The sequence below is a fragment of the Plectrocnemia conspersa genome, unplaced genomic scaffold (genome assembly GCF_051122295.1).
Source record: "Plectrocnemia conspersa isolate PC_06_02 unplaced genomic scaffold, ASM5112229v1 ptg000009l, whole genome shotgun sequence".
NCBI classification, from domain to species: domain Eukaryota; kingdom Metazoa; phylum Arthropoda; class Insecta; order Trichoptera; family Polycentropodidae; genus Plectrocnemia; species Plectrocnemia conspersa.
Genome location: NW_028277173.1, coordinates 23,267,176 through 23,285,920, shown reverse-complemented (window position 1 = coordinate 23,285,920; position 18,745 = coordinate 23,267,176). Strand labels below are relative to the sequence as shown.

Sequence of the window (18,745 nt, the reverse complement as noted above, 5' to 3'; positions counted from 1 at the left end):
GAAACGTGAAATCTAATACCGTCATATATTTATATGCAACGCATAATCTTTCGCTTTGTACCTATGTAATGTGTTGGAAATATCGGACTAGAGTCAATGTGTTGGAATGCAATTTATAAAATATATTATATTTTCTCAAGGGATACTAGTAACGGGACACTGAAATAAAAATGCGACATTATAGCAGTCTTTCGGTTATTATATCTACTATAACTCAGTCTAGAGCAGTGCAATATATGTATCATACATTTCAAATTTATTTTTATTGTTTTAAACGCAATAGAGTTAATATAAAATTTAACATTTTTATATATATTTATTATAAAATATTACCAATATTAAAAAAATATTTGTAATATCTAGATTATTATCTTATTTTATATATGTATTTTTAATAGTAAAGAACATATTTTAAATATGGATGGTTTAGTTTTGATGCAAATTGAGACCCACTAATATTTGTAATGGTATTTATATTACGTCTTAATCTATGTATTACATTTCAATAGATGTTGTTATGGGCAAAACTTGGCGGCACTCTTCTAACACTGGCGTGACGGACCTCTCGACTGGCAAACTCTAGCTAGCTCGCACGTCATTGCGGGCTCGCGCCCCGTTTTTTTGTAAGCACCATGTAAAGAACTTTACAATTCAATAAAAAAGACTACTGCATTGTAATTGACACCCGTCACGATCCCGTCGCTAAATAGATTTAAACAATGTAGTTATATCTAGGTATTAAGTATCGGATAATCTCTTTTCTATAAATTATTAGAATTTTTACTAATTTTAAAGAATCTGAAAATGCAGTGTAGGTTGCGTAAGAAATACTACAAATTTCTCCACTAGAAACGATCATTGAACCAATGGTGCTTTATAACCGTAATATTAAAACACCATATGCGCTAGAAGTATACAATGTCATAAATATTAATTACCATAACAAAAAGCTTTATTTTAATATAAACTATTTTTTAACTCAAACAGTATGGTTCTGATTTCAAAATATAAAGTAATCGCCGAAAAGCGCGTCTTAACAATATCCATTGTTTCGCCCACTAAATACTTATTCTTATTCATGATATGATATGATTTTTTTATATGAAGTAATATATTCATTTACTTATCATTATTTATTTCAATACAATATATCAATTTTACAGTGAATGTGTATTTTTTGGTGAAGTTATATTTTCAATAGTGTCCAAATATTTTTTTCGTTAGTAGATTTCTACTAGTGAAAATATATTTTAACTGATAAGCGCTGGTGAAATTATATGCTGCTATAAAATAATACTCAATTCGACAGTTGCGAAACGTCCATTTGCTTTCAAACCCAAACCTAACCTTATGAAAGTTCTAAAAATAATTATAGTTTTAGAAGTTTTATACAGACAGACGTCACATCTTGCGTATTGCTTCATAGTTTGTCTGCACTTTGATGTTACACTATGTTTTAAAAATATTAAAGCTATTTTTATCGATTTTACTACGGACTTTTTATATGATAGCATTAATAAAAGTGTATTCAAACTAAATTTTTGTCAATAGAAGGGCGCAAAAAGAATTATCACTTCTCAGAAATCAAAAATTCACGTAAAAAGCAATAAAATCGTGTCGGCGCTTTCGCCAAGCGTTCCCACTGCGATGGCGACGGCACGATTTTATTGCTTTTGACGTGGGTTTTTTACTTCTGAGAAGGCATAATTGATTTTGCGCCATCCTAATGTTCAAAATTCGGCTTAGATGCGCTTCATTCGATTCTCACTTATTGTAAGTCATAATTTTGTTGTAAAAACCGAGCGTTTCCACTGCACGATTTTATTTCTTTTGACGTGGATTCTAAATTGAGTGGTAACAAACGGTTGAGAAGTTTCAGTTACGTTGAATAACGTTTATTTCAAATTTACATCATTTTTTGATGGTCCAAATAAGACGATTTCTCTCGTGTGTTTCTATGTGAAATCCCTTTGTTTAAAATGACGCTTTATAATAGGCAATTGTGAAGGATTTTCTACAAAATAAATATTTTCAAGCGTATTTTATATATGAACCTTTCAAATATTGATAAATTGGATTAATTTTTCTGTTCAGTTTTTGTGTAATTTATTTCTCGATACTAAAAATCATAGATTTAACTCTTTAAATTCTAGATAGATTCGTTCAAAAATTTCAGCACCTCAGACGGAAATAACTTATACAGCTGAATGGCAGGATCTTTTCTGTCTTCAGACTAAAAAATCAAAGATAAATGTCTATGAAAGTATTACTTATTTTACATATTTTAGTTATAGATAACTATAAACCTAGCTACAGTGGATGTGCTTTATATTTTAGATTTTATTGTAACGCATATGACGAAATATGTATCATAAATTTATTTATGCTATCAATACTATTGGAGCTTAAGAACCTACAATCTTCGGCGCAAATATTTTACACATTCAGCGTGTTCAAAATAACGAACGACTAATAGCAAAAAAATAATTTTAAATATTTCCTTACAAAAATTTAACCTATGTGATTTAGTACCAAATATAATAAGCAATTACAAACCCCTTACTTTCACAGAAAGCAACAATTATTTTTAAGGGCTTTAAATATAAAAAAATAGCTTAGACTGAGCTTAAAGCTTCTCCGCGATTGTTTTTTTTTATTGTGCTAAAAACGCTTGCTACGGATCTAGTCGTTTTTGCTATTACATCCTTCGTGCGGCGTGAGGTAAAAAATCCACGACGAATCCAATCAATCTTGATTAGCCGACTCTTTCGGCGCTCGAAAGGGAAACCCTATCGCTTTGCCCCCGCTTATTAAATTATCTACTTTTCCATTGTCTGGGTCGAAGCACTTAATCCGAATTGGTGCTTTGGCGCGCCAACCTGTTGTTTTTCCGAGAAGATCGCCACTAATTCGGACGAAAGGTCGTCCATGTGTCTCGGCTCGGATTCCGTTTGTTTTTTTTTATTTATTATATGAATCCTATGAACCGAAACCATTCAGTCTCTCTCTCTCTCTCCCTCTCACTCTTCTCGGTTTGCTTGTGATGTAATCTCCTATCAGCGCTGCGAACCGCTGAAGCGGCAATCTCGGCCTATGTGGATAATTTCCACCCAGTGTAAATCACTCCAGCTGACCCTGGAGAAGCATCGAAATGTGCTAAAAGTCTCCGCGTTCGATATATGCTATAACATTAAGCTTTAATACACATAACCACTTACAATATACATATGTTATTGAAAGAGCAAATCATCTATAACGATCGTTATTATCACTAACGTGCCTATTATAGTCATTCGTTACGATGTAAGAGATCAATTTTTATTTCATAAAACCATAAAAAGGCAAGAAATTTTAATGAATATAAATATATATTATTATTATATTAACATTTTTCAATAAAATTTTATAATTTAATCACCAGTAGATATAAAAAATACGGGGAATTAAATAAAAGTTATATGCAAAATTAAATCACGGGTGCTGCGGTGTGAGCCGGTGCATTTTAAACGCCTAAATGTTTTTATATATTTTTGATTCTCCATTATCACAATAAAGAACTGCAATTTAATAACCGAAGCATAATGAAAGATCTAGTAATTATTGAAAGTATTGATATCAAATACATATTTACTCAAGCTATTGTTGAAAATTTCAAGCATGAAACTCAACCATTCCACGCGGGTAGATTTTGATCATTCGCCAGCAAATACGATACATATTGAACTCATCCTTCGCTAAGGAGTAAATAATCATATACAATAGTTCATATTTTACATATTTAATTTGGTATAATAAAATAATATCGATTAGCTTGATTCAGTTAAGTAACAAACTACTTGCCTCGTTTGAGTTTACAATATATTTAAAGAGTTATTATTACTAAAAAAAATATCAACAAATGGATAAGACATGTTTGTAAAAATCATAATATGAATTAATTTTTATCATTTAATTTGTAATTAATTAAAAATATTTTTATGGTTTCATAATGACATCATATTATTTTTCTTAACATGTTTTGAATTATGCAAAGGATTTTATAATAAGAGCTATTGTATACATCTTTGAATGGTTCTAGGAAAGCTTAAAAAATAATTGTAATTGTTTTAAGAAATATATATAAATGTTGTTTTATATAGAATTTTCATATGATGTGTCAACAATTCACCGACCTGTATATTTGTCGAATGGAAAATTCCCCGATTCTATAATGATTTATTTATTAAAAACCATGGAACACCAGCTAACGTATTAATTATTTATCCGTCAAATACATATATTTTTTTAATATTTCTGTAACCGTTGATCTAATTTTAATTAACTATACTAATTAAACTATTTTCGTTTATCTTTTTATTATTTGAGAAAATTTCATTTATCGAATTGTTTGGCAAAATCTAAGCTTCAAATTTCCCTCATGATATTGCAATGTAAAATAATTGTACACAATATTTAAATAAACAATAATGTGGATTAATATTGTTTATCCTTTTGTCCTGACAATAGAACAGATATATAGCATATATAGATATTTGTTTAAAATAAAAGGATTTGATAAAATTTTGATTACGTGAATGTAGTAATAAAATAATATTAATGATGAGTTACAAAGCGACACATGTTTGTATAAATTGTATACGACAAAGCTAGAACATTATACTGATAAAAGTAGGTCACATAAAATTACTACTAGTTAAAATCGAATATTTTGCTTAAAAGTTTTGGGCATTTCATATTTTTTACACAGAAAGACAAATTGTACCGTCCTTTTATTATCGTTTTTTAACCCATCGTTCTGCAAACTTCTCTCGTTATAGTTTTTTATCGTTTGGAAAAATTTTATATTTCAATAAAAATAATTCTATTATTAAATATTTTTAACGAAAATATATTTATTATTAGGATTATGACATTATATTTCAAACTTATATTTACAGATATTTATAAATAGTAAAATATAATCTCGAGTACGCATTTCAGTAAAAAGTATTTTTAGAAAATTTTATTTTAGGCTATTAAGATTAAAAATTGTGAAGATTATAAAACTTGAAAAACATTTTTATTTGTCTTTTATATAACAATATAGTTAATAATATTAAATATCTTTTTAAATCTCAATATGTAGGACCAATATTTGTTCTATTGTCAGAAATAAAAAATTCCATATGGTTCATTATTGTATATTACGTACAATTATTTTTCGTTTCATTATCATGGAAATATCAGGTAAATTTAAGGCTTAGATTTTGCCAAACAATTTGATAAATGAAATATGCGAAAAAAATAAAAAGAACAAAAATTTTATACAAAATTACGAATTAAAAAAACGATGGTAAAAAAATTAAATGTTTCCTGATTTTTATAAATAAATCATCGGCGATCATTTGTAGAATTGGTGAACTTTCCGTTCGACGAATTCCAAGTCGATGAATTGTTATAGGTAAGCTTTCCATCGGTGAATTGCAGTCGGCGAACTTTCCGGATACCCTTTGAATGACACATCAAGGAACAATTCTAAATAAGACAGTATTTATAGATATTATATTTAATCACTCAACTAAAATGGAACTCACAACTTAGTAAAAAAAATTCAAGGCACTGATTCAGTTGTAGATTAACATATTACAATACAAACATCGTTAAAATTTGAATAAATTCGAGAACTGCTTAAAAAAAGTTCAAGAACTTGAAGCGAACTTAACAAATCAACAAAATATTTTTTAAATAAATACAAATCAAAATATTGACGCAGCTAGAGTCAGTTACCGTGCAACTCGGCCTAAAAAATTAAGGAACCTTGTTATAAATACACGTTTTTAATAGTAGCAGTTCTTTTTTCACTGGTCCTCCGAATGCTCGTTCCCAAAATGATCATGGTTACAAGTGAACAAAGAAGAACGCCAGCTTCCCCTCGAGGGACATTTGGAAAAACATCAGTGTTTTTTTTAATTCGCGGAAAATTTGTGGAATGCACTATTTACTATAGTGCCTTTTTCTCTATGATCGTCAAATGCTATTTTTTTAATGTCCTCTTTATCTGCGTGAGCAGTAAAATTAAATATTTTTTATAAGATTATATAAGACAGTAACGTAAAAAGAAACTAACCCAATAATAATATCCATGTGGAATGAATAAACTGTTTTTTTAATATATTTTGTATATGTGAAAATATAATTTATTTATAATATATTTTTAAATATATTAGTACTTTAAAGATATTTAGGATTTGATTAATACTGTTTTAATTAAATTATGTATTACGAATAAATTATATTTTATAGCAAGACGTTAAGAATTAATTTTCATATGAAAAGCAAACGAAAATATTAGTAAGCAAAACCAAAGTTTAATTAACTGTTCCCTATCTAAATAAAGTATAAAGTGAAACTATTCAGTTGCTCTAAATGAAGTGCTACAAGTTAAATTGTTTCGGTTGTTATTACTACGCGCAACAAATTATGAAATATTTAAAAATACATCTGTATAATTAAATACAATTAAAAAATGACTAAAAATACCCTAGTAATTAAAATTATTTATTCTATTTTTTTAATGTGTTTTATTACAATTTAATTTAAAAGAATACTTTTCATTTAAAAAATATTTCTAAAGATAACATTAAATATTTATTTAAATATATAAAAAAATATTTTTAATTAAAAATGTATAAATAGGTAATCCTCTGGAATATAAATATAAAATGTAGGTTTATTTATTTTGTTTTATACGTTCTTTTATATAAAAACACAATAAATATAATTTATTAAGTCACATTGTGTCATTTTCAGACAAATGGGCGCCGCGGCCGTTAGCTGCGATTGTCCTCCCGGAATTACCGGAGATCTTTGCGAGCTTCCCGTCTATTCAGAACCAGGTATACAAATCATATATACTTTATCATACTTATATAACATTGTACAATGTAGGATCTTATTGGCATGTTAACATATAATATAATCGTTGAATTACTATCTTGAGATTTTCAATAAATAAATTAATGTATTTGTCAGTTAGGTTGTATTTTGAGTATAACGATGCTTACTGATTAAAATATATATAAAATCTCAAAAACTGAAATAGACATTGATGATTTTCGCGACTTTGTTAATGCACACGTCTAATTAAATCTATTGTATTTCCCGATACAATATCGAAAACAAAAAAATAGTAAATACAATTGCAATTAGAAGTTTAGAATCTGAACAAGGCTTAAGCTTAATTAATGCGATATGTATAAGATTGAGATGCAGCCTTACCGTAGGCCACATCTCGAATTTGATGAGTATCAATTTACCGGGGAAGCCTTTGTCTGATTGGGATCCTGTTCCATATGTTATTAGCTGGATTAACAATCATAGTAGAGTAGCAACAGATACCAGAGTGAAAGATAATTAGGCAGCTATATGGATATTAAATTGATTAATTTTATAATATTATTCTTTATTCTTCGTTTTATTACTTTATTTTAAATAAAAAATGTCCAACTCTTATGGTACTATTTATTTTGATATTTATATTAAAAGTCAGAATTTATACTAAAACTAAAAGCATATAATAGGTATATAATATTAAATATAATAGCTATGCTTGGGTGCTTTCGTTCCGAGTATAAGTTGGGAAGTAATTGACGAAAAGCCATCGTTATGACTTTTAAATATATTACTTCAACTGTATTTTAGTTATACAAAGTTGATACATTTTGAAATAAAATCGCCAGCGGCGCTGTTAACATTTTGACTAATGAAAAATATTTAAAATGCAATAAAAATTGTGGGAATACCAAAAGTTCCGAAAAAATAATAAATTTTAATTTCATTTTAATTTAAATCAATTTTCTAATTTAAAGAGACGTGTTTTTTATGTTTTATGATTTAAAAATGTCACACAGTTTTACACACGAAATAAGTTCTAAAAGTTTCTCAACTTAAAAAGAGTTTTTATTTGCATGGCTGCTTCAGTGATGTTCATACGATAATAATATATTATTAATGAAAAATTAATAAGTAATACATTTTTGAAAAAAAAGTGAATCTCTTCGGTGAATCCTATTAGATTGTTTATTAAGTTATAATTACAATTTTGACTATGGACGATTACGGCGTGATGTTTCTCGCGATGAAGGTGTGCAGGCGATGATGTCTCAGGGCTCTGTGGCTGCGTGCGGCGAGTGTCAGGTGTTGTCTTCAGATCTCTCTCTTGTCTCGTGCCTCAGCCGTCTCGTATCTCGACCGTCTCTTGACCGTCTGCCCTCTCCTTGTCGGAGTCCGGGCTTATATCCTTTATAGTCCAGTCAAATAAGGCGAAATAAAGGCTAAACCTCGGAATGAAAGATAACAAGCTGAATTTTTGCACAGACTTTCGTATTGATGTTCTAAGGACAGGGTGAAAAGTCTCATAAAATATCGTGTCTGCTAATCAAGATATCAAAGGTCAAAGGTCACAAAATTTGGTTTTTTGCAAATATCTCGCATTTTATGCGTCGCACGTAATTAGATGCCTTACAAAACTTGTAAAGCATAAAATTTTCTACAAGTTTGGTTATAATATTTGTTTTGTATCCTTAACCGTTTTTGAGATTTAGCGCGAAGAGTGGGAGGCGTACATCCGCTTATAGAATCCAGCGAGTATTTCTACCTGCTTAACTTGGTATAAGCTTTGAAAAAGTAAGCAATCGTGAAAAAAGTGGTCTCGGCAAGTCGTTTGAACGATAATTTTATTACTTTTTTTATTGTATTATTAGGAATTATGAATGAAATATTGCTCGACTAGAAATTTGTGCGAAAAAATTGAAAGAGTTGAGAGATGTCCTTACGGAGTATGTACCAGATGATAAGAAGATCATTTCCAAATTAAGAGAAAAATATTTAACTGACATTATAATTACAACGAAGATTGGATCATTCCCTATTTTTTCTTTTCGCGATGCTCAAGCTTAAATTTTATCCATAGCTTGGTATGAAAATAAAAAAGGCACTTCGGAAGAAGAACACTTGCGCGTAGTGGAAGCTGCTGCGGCGATTATTAGAGAAGATATTCGATCTTCTGTTGTTGAGACCAAGTCCTATCCGCCCCCGAGTAAAATATTAATGAAGAAATTCCGAAAACTTTATTACATTTTCTGCAAGAAGTTATTATAAAGAACAGAAAAGAAAAGACGGGGCATTTTAAAACGAAATACACAGCTATAAGTCATGCTATAATGACTTCCATACGAAAACGGTCCTTTTCTTCGCAGTTATTAATAGGCCTATCTGTATTTCTTCATAGAAGAAATACAGATAGGCCAAACATCCAAAAAGACTTTTGAATGTTTTGTCAAGTTTAGGTTTTTTCGCTTCATATAGTGATACTGTAAAATGTTAAATTTAAGCTGTTTATCACCCACAGCCTCGTAATCAACCATCAGAGTCAAGTGCCTTAGTACAGTATGCAGCGGATAATGCAGAAAAATATTTATACTCTTGATGGCTATAATACTGTTCATGTAATGGGAATGATAAAAATAATAACTTCAAAATCTGAAGTTATATACGATGACCGCATAAAGAAATTTACAACAAAACCAAGTGTAAAGGAGTTAGCAGCACTATCACATTTACCCCTTCTAGTGTATGAAAATCATGTCGTACCCGGATTAAGCAAGAGATTCAAGTTCTAAATTTTAATGATGTAGAAGAACTAACCGAACAAATATTTAATGTAGTTGATTTGTTGTGGATGAACGGAAAGTGGAAAAATATCTCACCGTTGCCAGGGTGGAATGGATTTATTGAACAACTTACAAAAACAATGAGAACTTTGTAACTTCTCGGATTCAGTTTCTTATTTTTATTCATCATCCTGCGAGTAATATGGACACAATTTACAACACATTACAGTGTACTACAAACACTGCCAAGAAACATAAACAAAGAACATGCTTAATAACTTTTGGTCAGCCGTTGTACATAAAAGCACGTGAAATCGTAGCAGCTTCAGATGCTAACTCAGACTTGTCCAGAGTAGTTGTGAAACTAGGAGGCTTTCATATGCTTATGTCTTTTATTGGATGCATAGGGTATATAATGAATGGAAGCTGAATCAAGGAAGCTCTCAGTACAATTTATGCTTCGAATTCTGTCGACAAAATGTTGGATGGTCACGCTTTTGCAAGAAGTATCAGAGGCCATACGCTATTAATTTTTGCATTATCGATGATGATTTTTGAAGATATGGAGATTGAAAGTTATAATGCTTTAGATGGGTTCATTCAGCAGATAACAATTTGCGATGTTTCCTATGAAACTGTGGAAAAATGTGCAGGTAGCTCTGGCTCCGTAGTTCACATAGCGTTATCCTATAAACGGATGCGCGCTTCATACTCCCCGCGCTATATCTCGAAAACCATTAACCATACGAAGAAATAATTTATAACAAACTTGTAGAAAATTTTATTTTCTATAAGTTTTGTAAAACATCTAATGACATGCAACGTAAAGGAGGCGAGATATTTGCAAAAAAACGATTTTTATGACCTTTGACCTTTAATATCTTGATTAGCAGACACGATATCTTATGAGACTTTTCACCCTATCTTTAGAACGCCAAAACAAAGGTCTGTGCAAAATTTCAGCTTGTTTTCTTTCATTCCGAGGTTAAACCCTTATTTGACTGGACTATTAGGGAAATGCACGCTAGCTGGCCAATCGCGATTGTACATCGATCTCCTAGCCAATCGCTGCAGTGGCTTCTTAGAATTCGAGAAATCAGATGTGTATTTCCGAAAGCGAGTTTTTTGCTTGGCTCCAGACTTTTGAATTCTTCGGAAAGGGTTTGCATTGTGGTGATTGATTGCATCCGTACCGTTTCGTCACAAAAGGGATTCTCTTAACGACCCGTGTTGTGTGTGGTCAAAAGAAATCCCTCTTGTGCCATGATGTTTGTCTCGTTGTTAATGAATGAACGTTTTTGGTCACGGTCATTAACAATGAGACAATCGCCCTTCTAAATGTGCCTATATGTGTGGTCGCCACAGTCTAGAGTAAAATATTTCAGTGTTGATATTTTTTCATGATGAGGGTACCATTTACCACGTCAAAAATTCGTACTGCAATAATTTTGCGAATGCATTGCTTACGTATACAGATGTATGCGATGGAGAAGCGTGTTTTCAGTAACCTAAAAGTTTCTTAAATAACAGTTTTGAATACTTTTTCATATTTTGTTAAGGTAATTGCCATAAACATAATAAAACTAGCGATCAATTTTAGAGGAAGTTTCACAAAATAAACGGATCATTAGATGAACGTCGCGCTTGAATTGCTACGACCATTTCAAACACGCACCTCAAGCACAATATTGCTGCGACTGAGTCCTAATAAACCCTGTTACGTTACGCGGAAACGACTGTCTGTGTTGCCAATCGAATAAGCATTTAGTATATTGTATCTTTACTTTTCGAATACCATAGTATATATATATGGTTAAACTAACTTTCTCTCGTGAGTCGAGTGATTAACACCTTACCATAAGTTACGTGCCACTGCAAGAGCCAACAAATCCTAGAGAGAGCAAGGTCATAATTGAAAAGTTGGCCGCGCACGAACACCTACATAATTGATGAGGTCGTCTAGGTGAAGATATTAGCTCATACGCGCCGAGGGATCCGCTGCCGTGAATTATGTACGAAACTTTTGCCCTTTGAATTAGGTCGTCCGTATTATAAGATTTATCTACGTCACATCAGTCGGCTAAACCTCAATTAGTGGATCGATCGACTCCATTAAACGAAGGAGTACATAATGGAACAGCAGCCGTTACTCCTCCCAGTGCTGTTACTTACTCCTTTTCCGTTCATCAATTAGTCATGTTTGCGAGGCCCCATTGTGCCCTCGGGGACCAACTACGACTCGGGCCCTTTGGGGCAAGGCGTGAATATCGAGCGCTAATTGATTTCGTTTAATGAAGATTGAAGCTGGCTAAAAATATGCCAAACTTAAAGTTTTGCCGTTTGGTGGCTGGAATCTGACGAGGAAGATTCTTGCGCCTAAGCATTGTAAATATTTAAATTCGATGATAAGGTGAAAAGTATATTAAAATTTCAAAATATTATCCGTGACTACATGATCATGACAGTGTTCTTTACTAGTTAAATCATATTTGATATCTAATATATGATTTCTAATTGTAATCAGGGCCACCGAGAGCAAACCCGGGCTCAGGAAAAACAATGCTTCCGGGCCTCATGACATAAATGGCATTTTATGTAATTTTAAAGTCGTAATATAATTTCTTGAATAAATATTAATAGCTATAAGTTAACCCTTTCTATGCTACAAATAAATATAAGAATATTACAATTAGGCATTACAAATTATTAAACATATTATTTTGTGTTGCCATATAGTAAATTTATTTACTGCACGTAACATTTTTTATTGCAAACACGTGATTAAAACTAAACTTATTCATTGAGGTGAAGTGATGGGAGTTTTTTCACATGTGGCAACACTGATTCGCGAAATTTGTATGCGAGCGTCATGACGAAAATAACAACCAATATATAAAACTCAAATCTTATATTTCAAGTTGCCTTTTCTCTAGGGATGACAATATATTTCCTTCAATCGTTTTTTTAAATATGATCCCCCATTAGTCTCATTAAGCGCTTAAAAATGGGTTGATGTCAATAGACGTCCATAGCATTGGTGGAACATCTTATGTTGACGTCAACTGACGTCTGTAGCATCGAAAGGGCAAAAAGAATTTGCGCATTAAATAAATATATTTATTTATGTGTAAAATTATGTTCAATAATCATAAATAATTAAATAAAAACACTACATATAAAATTGTAGAATTACGAAAAATATTAATTTATTACATAAATCAAATATAAAAAAAATGTAATTAGAAATGTTTAATAATCATAAGCATATCTAAACCGAATTTTGGCTAATGGGAGAGCGCAAAAAATATTATCCCTTCTCAGAAGTCAAAAATTCACGTCAAAAGCAATAAAATCGTGCCGTCGTCGTCACAGTGGAACGACCTCGGCAGCGGTACTCGAATTTTTATTTATAAAAATGCGCTATTATTATAAACACAGTGACATCTATTGATTATAAATTGTATAGCGCATAATAATTTAAAATTAATAATAAATACCGATTCCCAGACTTTTGGTCTGGTAGTTAATACTTACTTGTAGGTATTAATTATATCTGAAAACATTACTCAGTTGGTAGAGATTAACCCGTTGTAACGCATTGGGCTTACGCCTATCAGGTTGCAACGGAAGATTAATTAAAAAAAAAAAAAAAAACATTTTTATGACTCTGAATCTATACTGCAAAATATTCTATCCATCCAAATCTTAGTGATTTGCTACAGTGCAATTGCTGTTTTATATCAAATAGTCTAAAAAAATAAAACTATAAATTCTGCTGCAACTGTTTTAAGGAAAGGTGCAAAAAATGAATAAATGGGTAAGGCATAAATTGACCGAAAGGCAAAAATAACGTCTGTTCTTTATTGGTTTTCAGAAACGATGGTAATGCAAGGAGAAATGAATTCTCTACGATAGCCAGAAAAGATTATAACAATGGTTAGATAGCAAATAAGCTTTGTAGCTAGATATGAACTGAAAAACAATATAGTAGTATTCTAAGAAAATTGTTCATCAATTGTTTCTTAAGTCAGACGGGACAATTACAGCGGAATCACGTTGCAGGGAAATTTAAACCATGCATACAAAAATAACCATTAAATATCTGATCTTGATGAACAGATTTTCATCATAATGCGAGAACTCCATTTTCACTAATTTTTGTTGCAAAATTAAACAAATTAAAATTGGAAATTTTGCTTTATCCCCCCATATTTCTTTGACCATTCTCTTACAGATTATCGCATTTTTATTCATTAAGACTTAAATAATCTAAGTGATTTTAAAAAGGCCACTGACATAACCTCTAAAAGATAAAAATAAATATAAGCAAAAGATTTATTCATTGTAAAATTATTGGTCATTTAAAAACATTTCTATAATTGCAGGATATTATAAGTTATTAAAATTATATTAAGAAAAATAAAGCGTTTTATACTTACTTTATATAAAACAACCTATTAATTAGCCATTTTAGACCATTGAAATAAGTGTATTTGTTTTGTATAAATCTGGCGTTAAATATTGCAATTATACGAAACTGTTTGATAACAATATTCGAACTGACCGTTGCGTTGTTTTTTTGTTGATTTAAGGTCCACATTCTTTTGTTATTTGCGTCTAGTTTAATATTTTTCGAGCTAGAAATTCAAGCAAATTGATTCCATAGGAACGCGATCTCGTTAGTTTTACGACAAGTGGATTTACATAACTAATTTTAACGCAAGATTGTGGGTGGTCCTGATAGTAAATATTTTATTAAATATCTTATTTTTAAAACAATGAAATATATATTATTTGTATATATATATATATATATATATACATGAGTTTAATGTAATACTGATTTGACATTTTAATTGAAGTAAATCTCAGCACCTCAGTGTGTATTTTTTAAGAATTCACAATTTTTGTATTAAATGTCTTTACCGAATATACGAAATGTATGCACGGTATGCGTGCAAATATTTAATCAGTCAAAAATTTTATGCTGCGCAGCCAAATGAACATTTTTATTTAATAAAATAGCAGTACTAAAATATTATATTAAATATTATCATATTATCAGTTGGCAACCAATTGAATATTTTATTTAAAACAGTTTTTAAATGATGTGGAAAATAGCTGCATTATAAAAAAATATAATCACTGCGCAATAGCATTATAAAAATACATAATTACTAGCATTTTCTAATTAATTAATTACGTTAGAAAAATATAATATTTTAAATAAAAAATAATAACAGTACAAAACTTTGTAATTTACTACTAATATTTTATAGATTACTATTTATATATTTTAAACTATAGCTAACAACATTTTAATCACTGGAATTAGATATTAGTTTGTGGCGACCACTACGTTTGAAAGGGTCTTATTATCAAAACTTGTGTTAATTTAATGTGACCAAAATGATCATCAATCAACAAGGAAACAAGACAATAGCGTAAAGGATTGACCACATACAAAAGTCCTCGTTACAACCAGAAGAAATCGCCTAAATAACATGAGTTCTGTTCTTACATAAAATATTATGTTCTTACATAATTGCGAAACGGTTACGGATATAATAAATCACCGGATCTACAATATTCTTGTTGCAATGCAATACGACCTTGGACAATGACCGTCAAGCGAATGTCGCTTTCTAAAGGCGTGAACCTATTTCGCAATACTAAGAAGCGACTGCAGCGATTGACTGGATGATTGCTGCATAATTATGATTTGTCAGCAAGCTTTGTAGCCCGGACTTCGATGAGAAGAAAGAGTCTCAAGCGGTCACTCAAAGATTCAGGCAGACACTGGAAGAGACTAGCAGACTCCTGCCGTCCGCAGACAACATACGATCATGGACGCACACATCCCGCTGCCAGCTTCTCCACCACCACTCGGAGAATATACTGTCGCTGTCACACCAATCAGAGCTCTGAGGGTCGTCTACTGACATCATCCTTCCGCCAGCTTCTCCACTACCGCTCGATAACGACTGTCGCAACATATTTAAATATAATGTAATACAACTCTAGCTAGATTCTATATTGAGTCTCACTACGAAGTTACACTCAAATCTTAAAAGTTCAATCAAACCACAGCAATATTTTTTTTCATGTTAATAGAGTTACGATAATTGTCGCTACTTGAAAGTCCAGGACTTTCATCAAAACACATGTTTTATTATACCTTGTTAACAACTCTTATGAATGATCTTGACAATCTTAATAAGGTATTAAATCGCATATTACGTTTCTTTTTAATTTATTAAACGGATAATATCAAAAGAAAGCTTTAATATTTACAACTTAAGAACATATATACGTATATGAATATAAAAAAAATAATCCGCAACATACATAAGAATTCAGCAACTTTGTCGTTTTCAATTTAATAGTCGCTAATAAAATGTATAGCACAGCTCAAAGAGAAATTACTTTGCAGCATTCATGTAGCAAGCAAAAAAGTTAATGTTTTAATAAATTCTTATATAATAGTTTTATTTTCATCCAGATTAAATTTTGTCGTTCCAAGTAAATGTATATACAGTATACTAAAAGCATTTTTTTCATTATGACGCAATGATCATAAAAATATATAACATTATTTTCTAATACTAATAGCATATATTTTTATCAACAGCTAATTGTGAAGACGGAAGCTGTGTTTTGGAGTGCCCCTTCGACGGAGACCCGAGAAACTCCTGTAACTGCAACTCCAATAACTCCGTCACGGTGACAGTCGGTAAATAACAATATATTATTAATTAGGTATAACAACCATAAATATTCATGTCGCGCACGTTAAATATGCTCGTAACTCGATTACTTAAGGTTAAGGGATGTATACTAATTTATGCGTGAAACCTATTAAATTTACCAAAGTTCCGACTTGAACACACAGAAAGATAATACTCGAATAATTAATTACATAATTATTCATCGCCCACGATTTTTGATACCGTTGAGTGTTAATTTGAGTATTTTTAAAAGTTAACCAACAAAATAAAACCCGTTTAACATTTGACTAATTTAATTTGCACAATAGGTGTCCCATAAATTTAATCAATTTATTCTACACAAATATATATATATGTGTAAAATTTGCAAAAAAATCTTCTGCTTCAAAATTTATTATGTTATTAAATTATGACAAGTGACAAGGAAGTGTTAAGGCAATCCTAAAAATATGTTAATTAGAACCACAAAATTACTGCTATGATTTTCACCTTTAGTGAATGAATGAATAATTAAGACAGATTGGAATAGCTACCAACAATAGTAAAGTATTTAAAAAATCTCCTGTTGAAAAAATATAAGCCATAATGGATTTTCACTTTTGTCGCCACTTTATATTTAAGGTGTAGCCATTACAGGATTCGAAGATTTATATAGTCTTAAAGTTTATATGGTACTTATGTATTTCATTCTACACTGTGACCATTAGCTATTTTACAATCCTCAATATGAAATATATATATTAGTAATATTATACAACTAGAATAAAATACAATTTCTGTTTAATAACTCTGATGCTAATCAACAAATTATTGCTATGTTTCCAATAATGGAAAGCTGCAATTTAAATTGATTCGCCCGCGGCGGTTTCCCTGACAATTGTATTAATGCCACCGAATGCAGCTTTCGATTAATTTAAATTCACCAACAAGCCAATAAATATGTTTTTGCTGCCTTTGTAATATGATTCAACCGATGTCAAAAAATATCACGTATAATCAAAATTATTTTTGATTGACTCCGATAATTTACATGCATTGAAAAGTGTGAAAAAACCAAACTAAATAGATTGTTGAAAAATTATGTATGTTGTAAAAAAAGTTTTTATGTTGAAGCTTTAACGTATTGTATGTTCAACTTATAATAATAATACCATCCGTGCCATAGTCTATTGTGTTTCTTAGCCGCCTCAAGAATAGCTCTCCATTTAACCCAGTTCAGCTTCTCATTCATTTTCAACTATAGGTAAGATTCTAAGCTCGCGTGTCGAGGGGTTAAAAATTAGTTCGCAGAGTAGAGAGAGTATTTTTATTTTTAATATATTTTACTTAACCTAGTGAGAACGCTCGTTACCGAACGTTCCCACTGCGACGGCGCCGACATGATTTTATTGCTTTTGAGATGAATTTTTGATTTCTGAGTTTTTCGATTAAATTAAAACTGAAATCCTTTGCTTTAAAAAAAAGCAAGTTGTACTGTGTCATAACTTTCATACAAAGCTAAAAATATCCACTCCAATTACGAGATTTGCTCCTTTACACTTAATTATATATCATTAGAGAAATCGTCCATTCTTGTAATAATTGTAAACCGAGATAAACTAATTTTTCAGATTGTTTTTTTTGTCTGGGAAATCAACACCTGTTACGGCTTCTAAGCATTATTTTATTAATTCTCAATAAAAAAATAGTTTCATTATTTTTTTCAATTCATTTAATTTGCCTTTTCGCAAATGTCTTAGAATTTCTTTAAATTTTGAAGTATACTTAGTCATGCAATGAGTACGTCATTTCAGCTTTTTTAATAAGGGGGCAAAAGTTGACCGGTTAGTGGTCGTTTTTTTACTATTTCGTTTCCATTAATAGTATTTTATTAAATGACCTGCATTTTTCTAACCAAAATCAAGGCTTAAAATCCCTGTTTAGAATCCACGTTAAAAGAAATGAAATGCTCTTTTATCTAGTGTTTCTATTAAGTATTTTACAACAATATTACGGCTTAAAATAAGTGAAAATCAGAAAAAACATATCTAAACCGAATTTTATTTTTTTTGACGTGGATTTTTGACTTCTGAGAAGTGATAATTGTTTTTGCACCCTCCTATTGACCAAAATTCGGTTTGAATATACTTTAACCAATGCTCTTATATCAGAAGTGGTTTGAATATACTTTGATAAATACAGCAATATGCGATATGTAACGCCTGTCTATACTTCTTCCGCTTATTTTTCCCTGAGAGATGAGTTGACTTAATTTATATTTTAGACTTGACCTTAGAAAATATTAAAACTATAATTAGTTTTAGAACTTTTATTAAATTAGGTTTTGGTTTGAACGGCAAAAAGACGTTTCGCAACTGTCAAATTATA

General features: G+C 30.6%; 1 protein-coding gene across 2 annotated transcripts in view; it reads left to right on the top strand.

The window, feature by feature from the left end:
• The window catches only part of LOC148232299 (uncharacterized), a 227,079-nt gene that overhangs the window by 168,139 nt on the left and 40,195 nt on the right, over positions 1-18,745 (top strand). For both annotated transcript variants that reach the window (XM_088192313.1, XM_088192314.1), the window contains 2 exons: positions 6,790-6,875; positions 16,282-16,383. In XM_088192313.1, the coding sequence (XP_088048439.1) occupies positions 6,790-6,875; positions 16,282-16,383 (188 nt within the window). The remainder of the gene's footprint in view (positions 1-6,789; positions 6,876-16,281; positions 16,384-18,745) is intronic.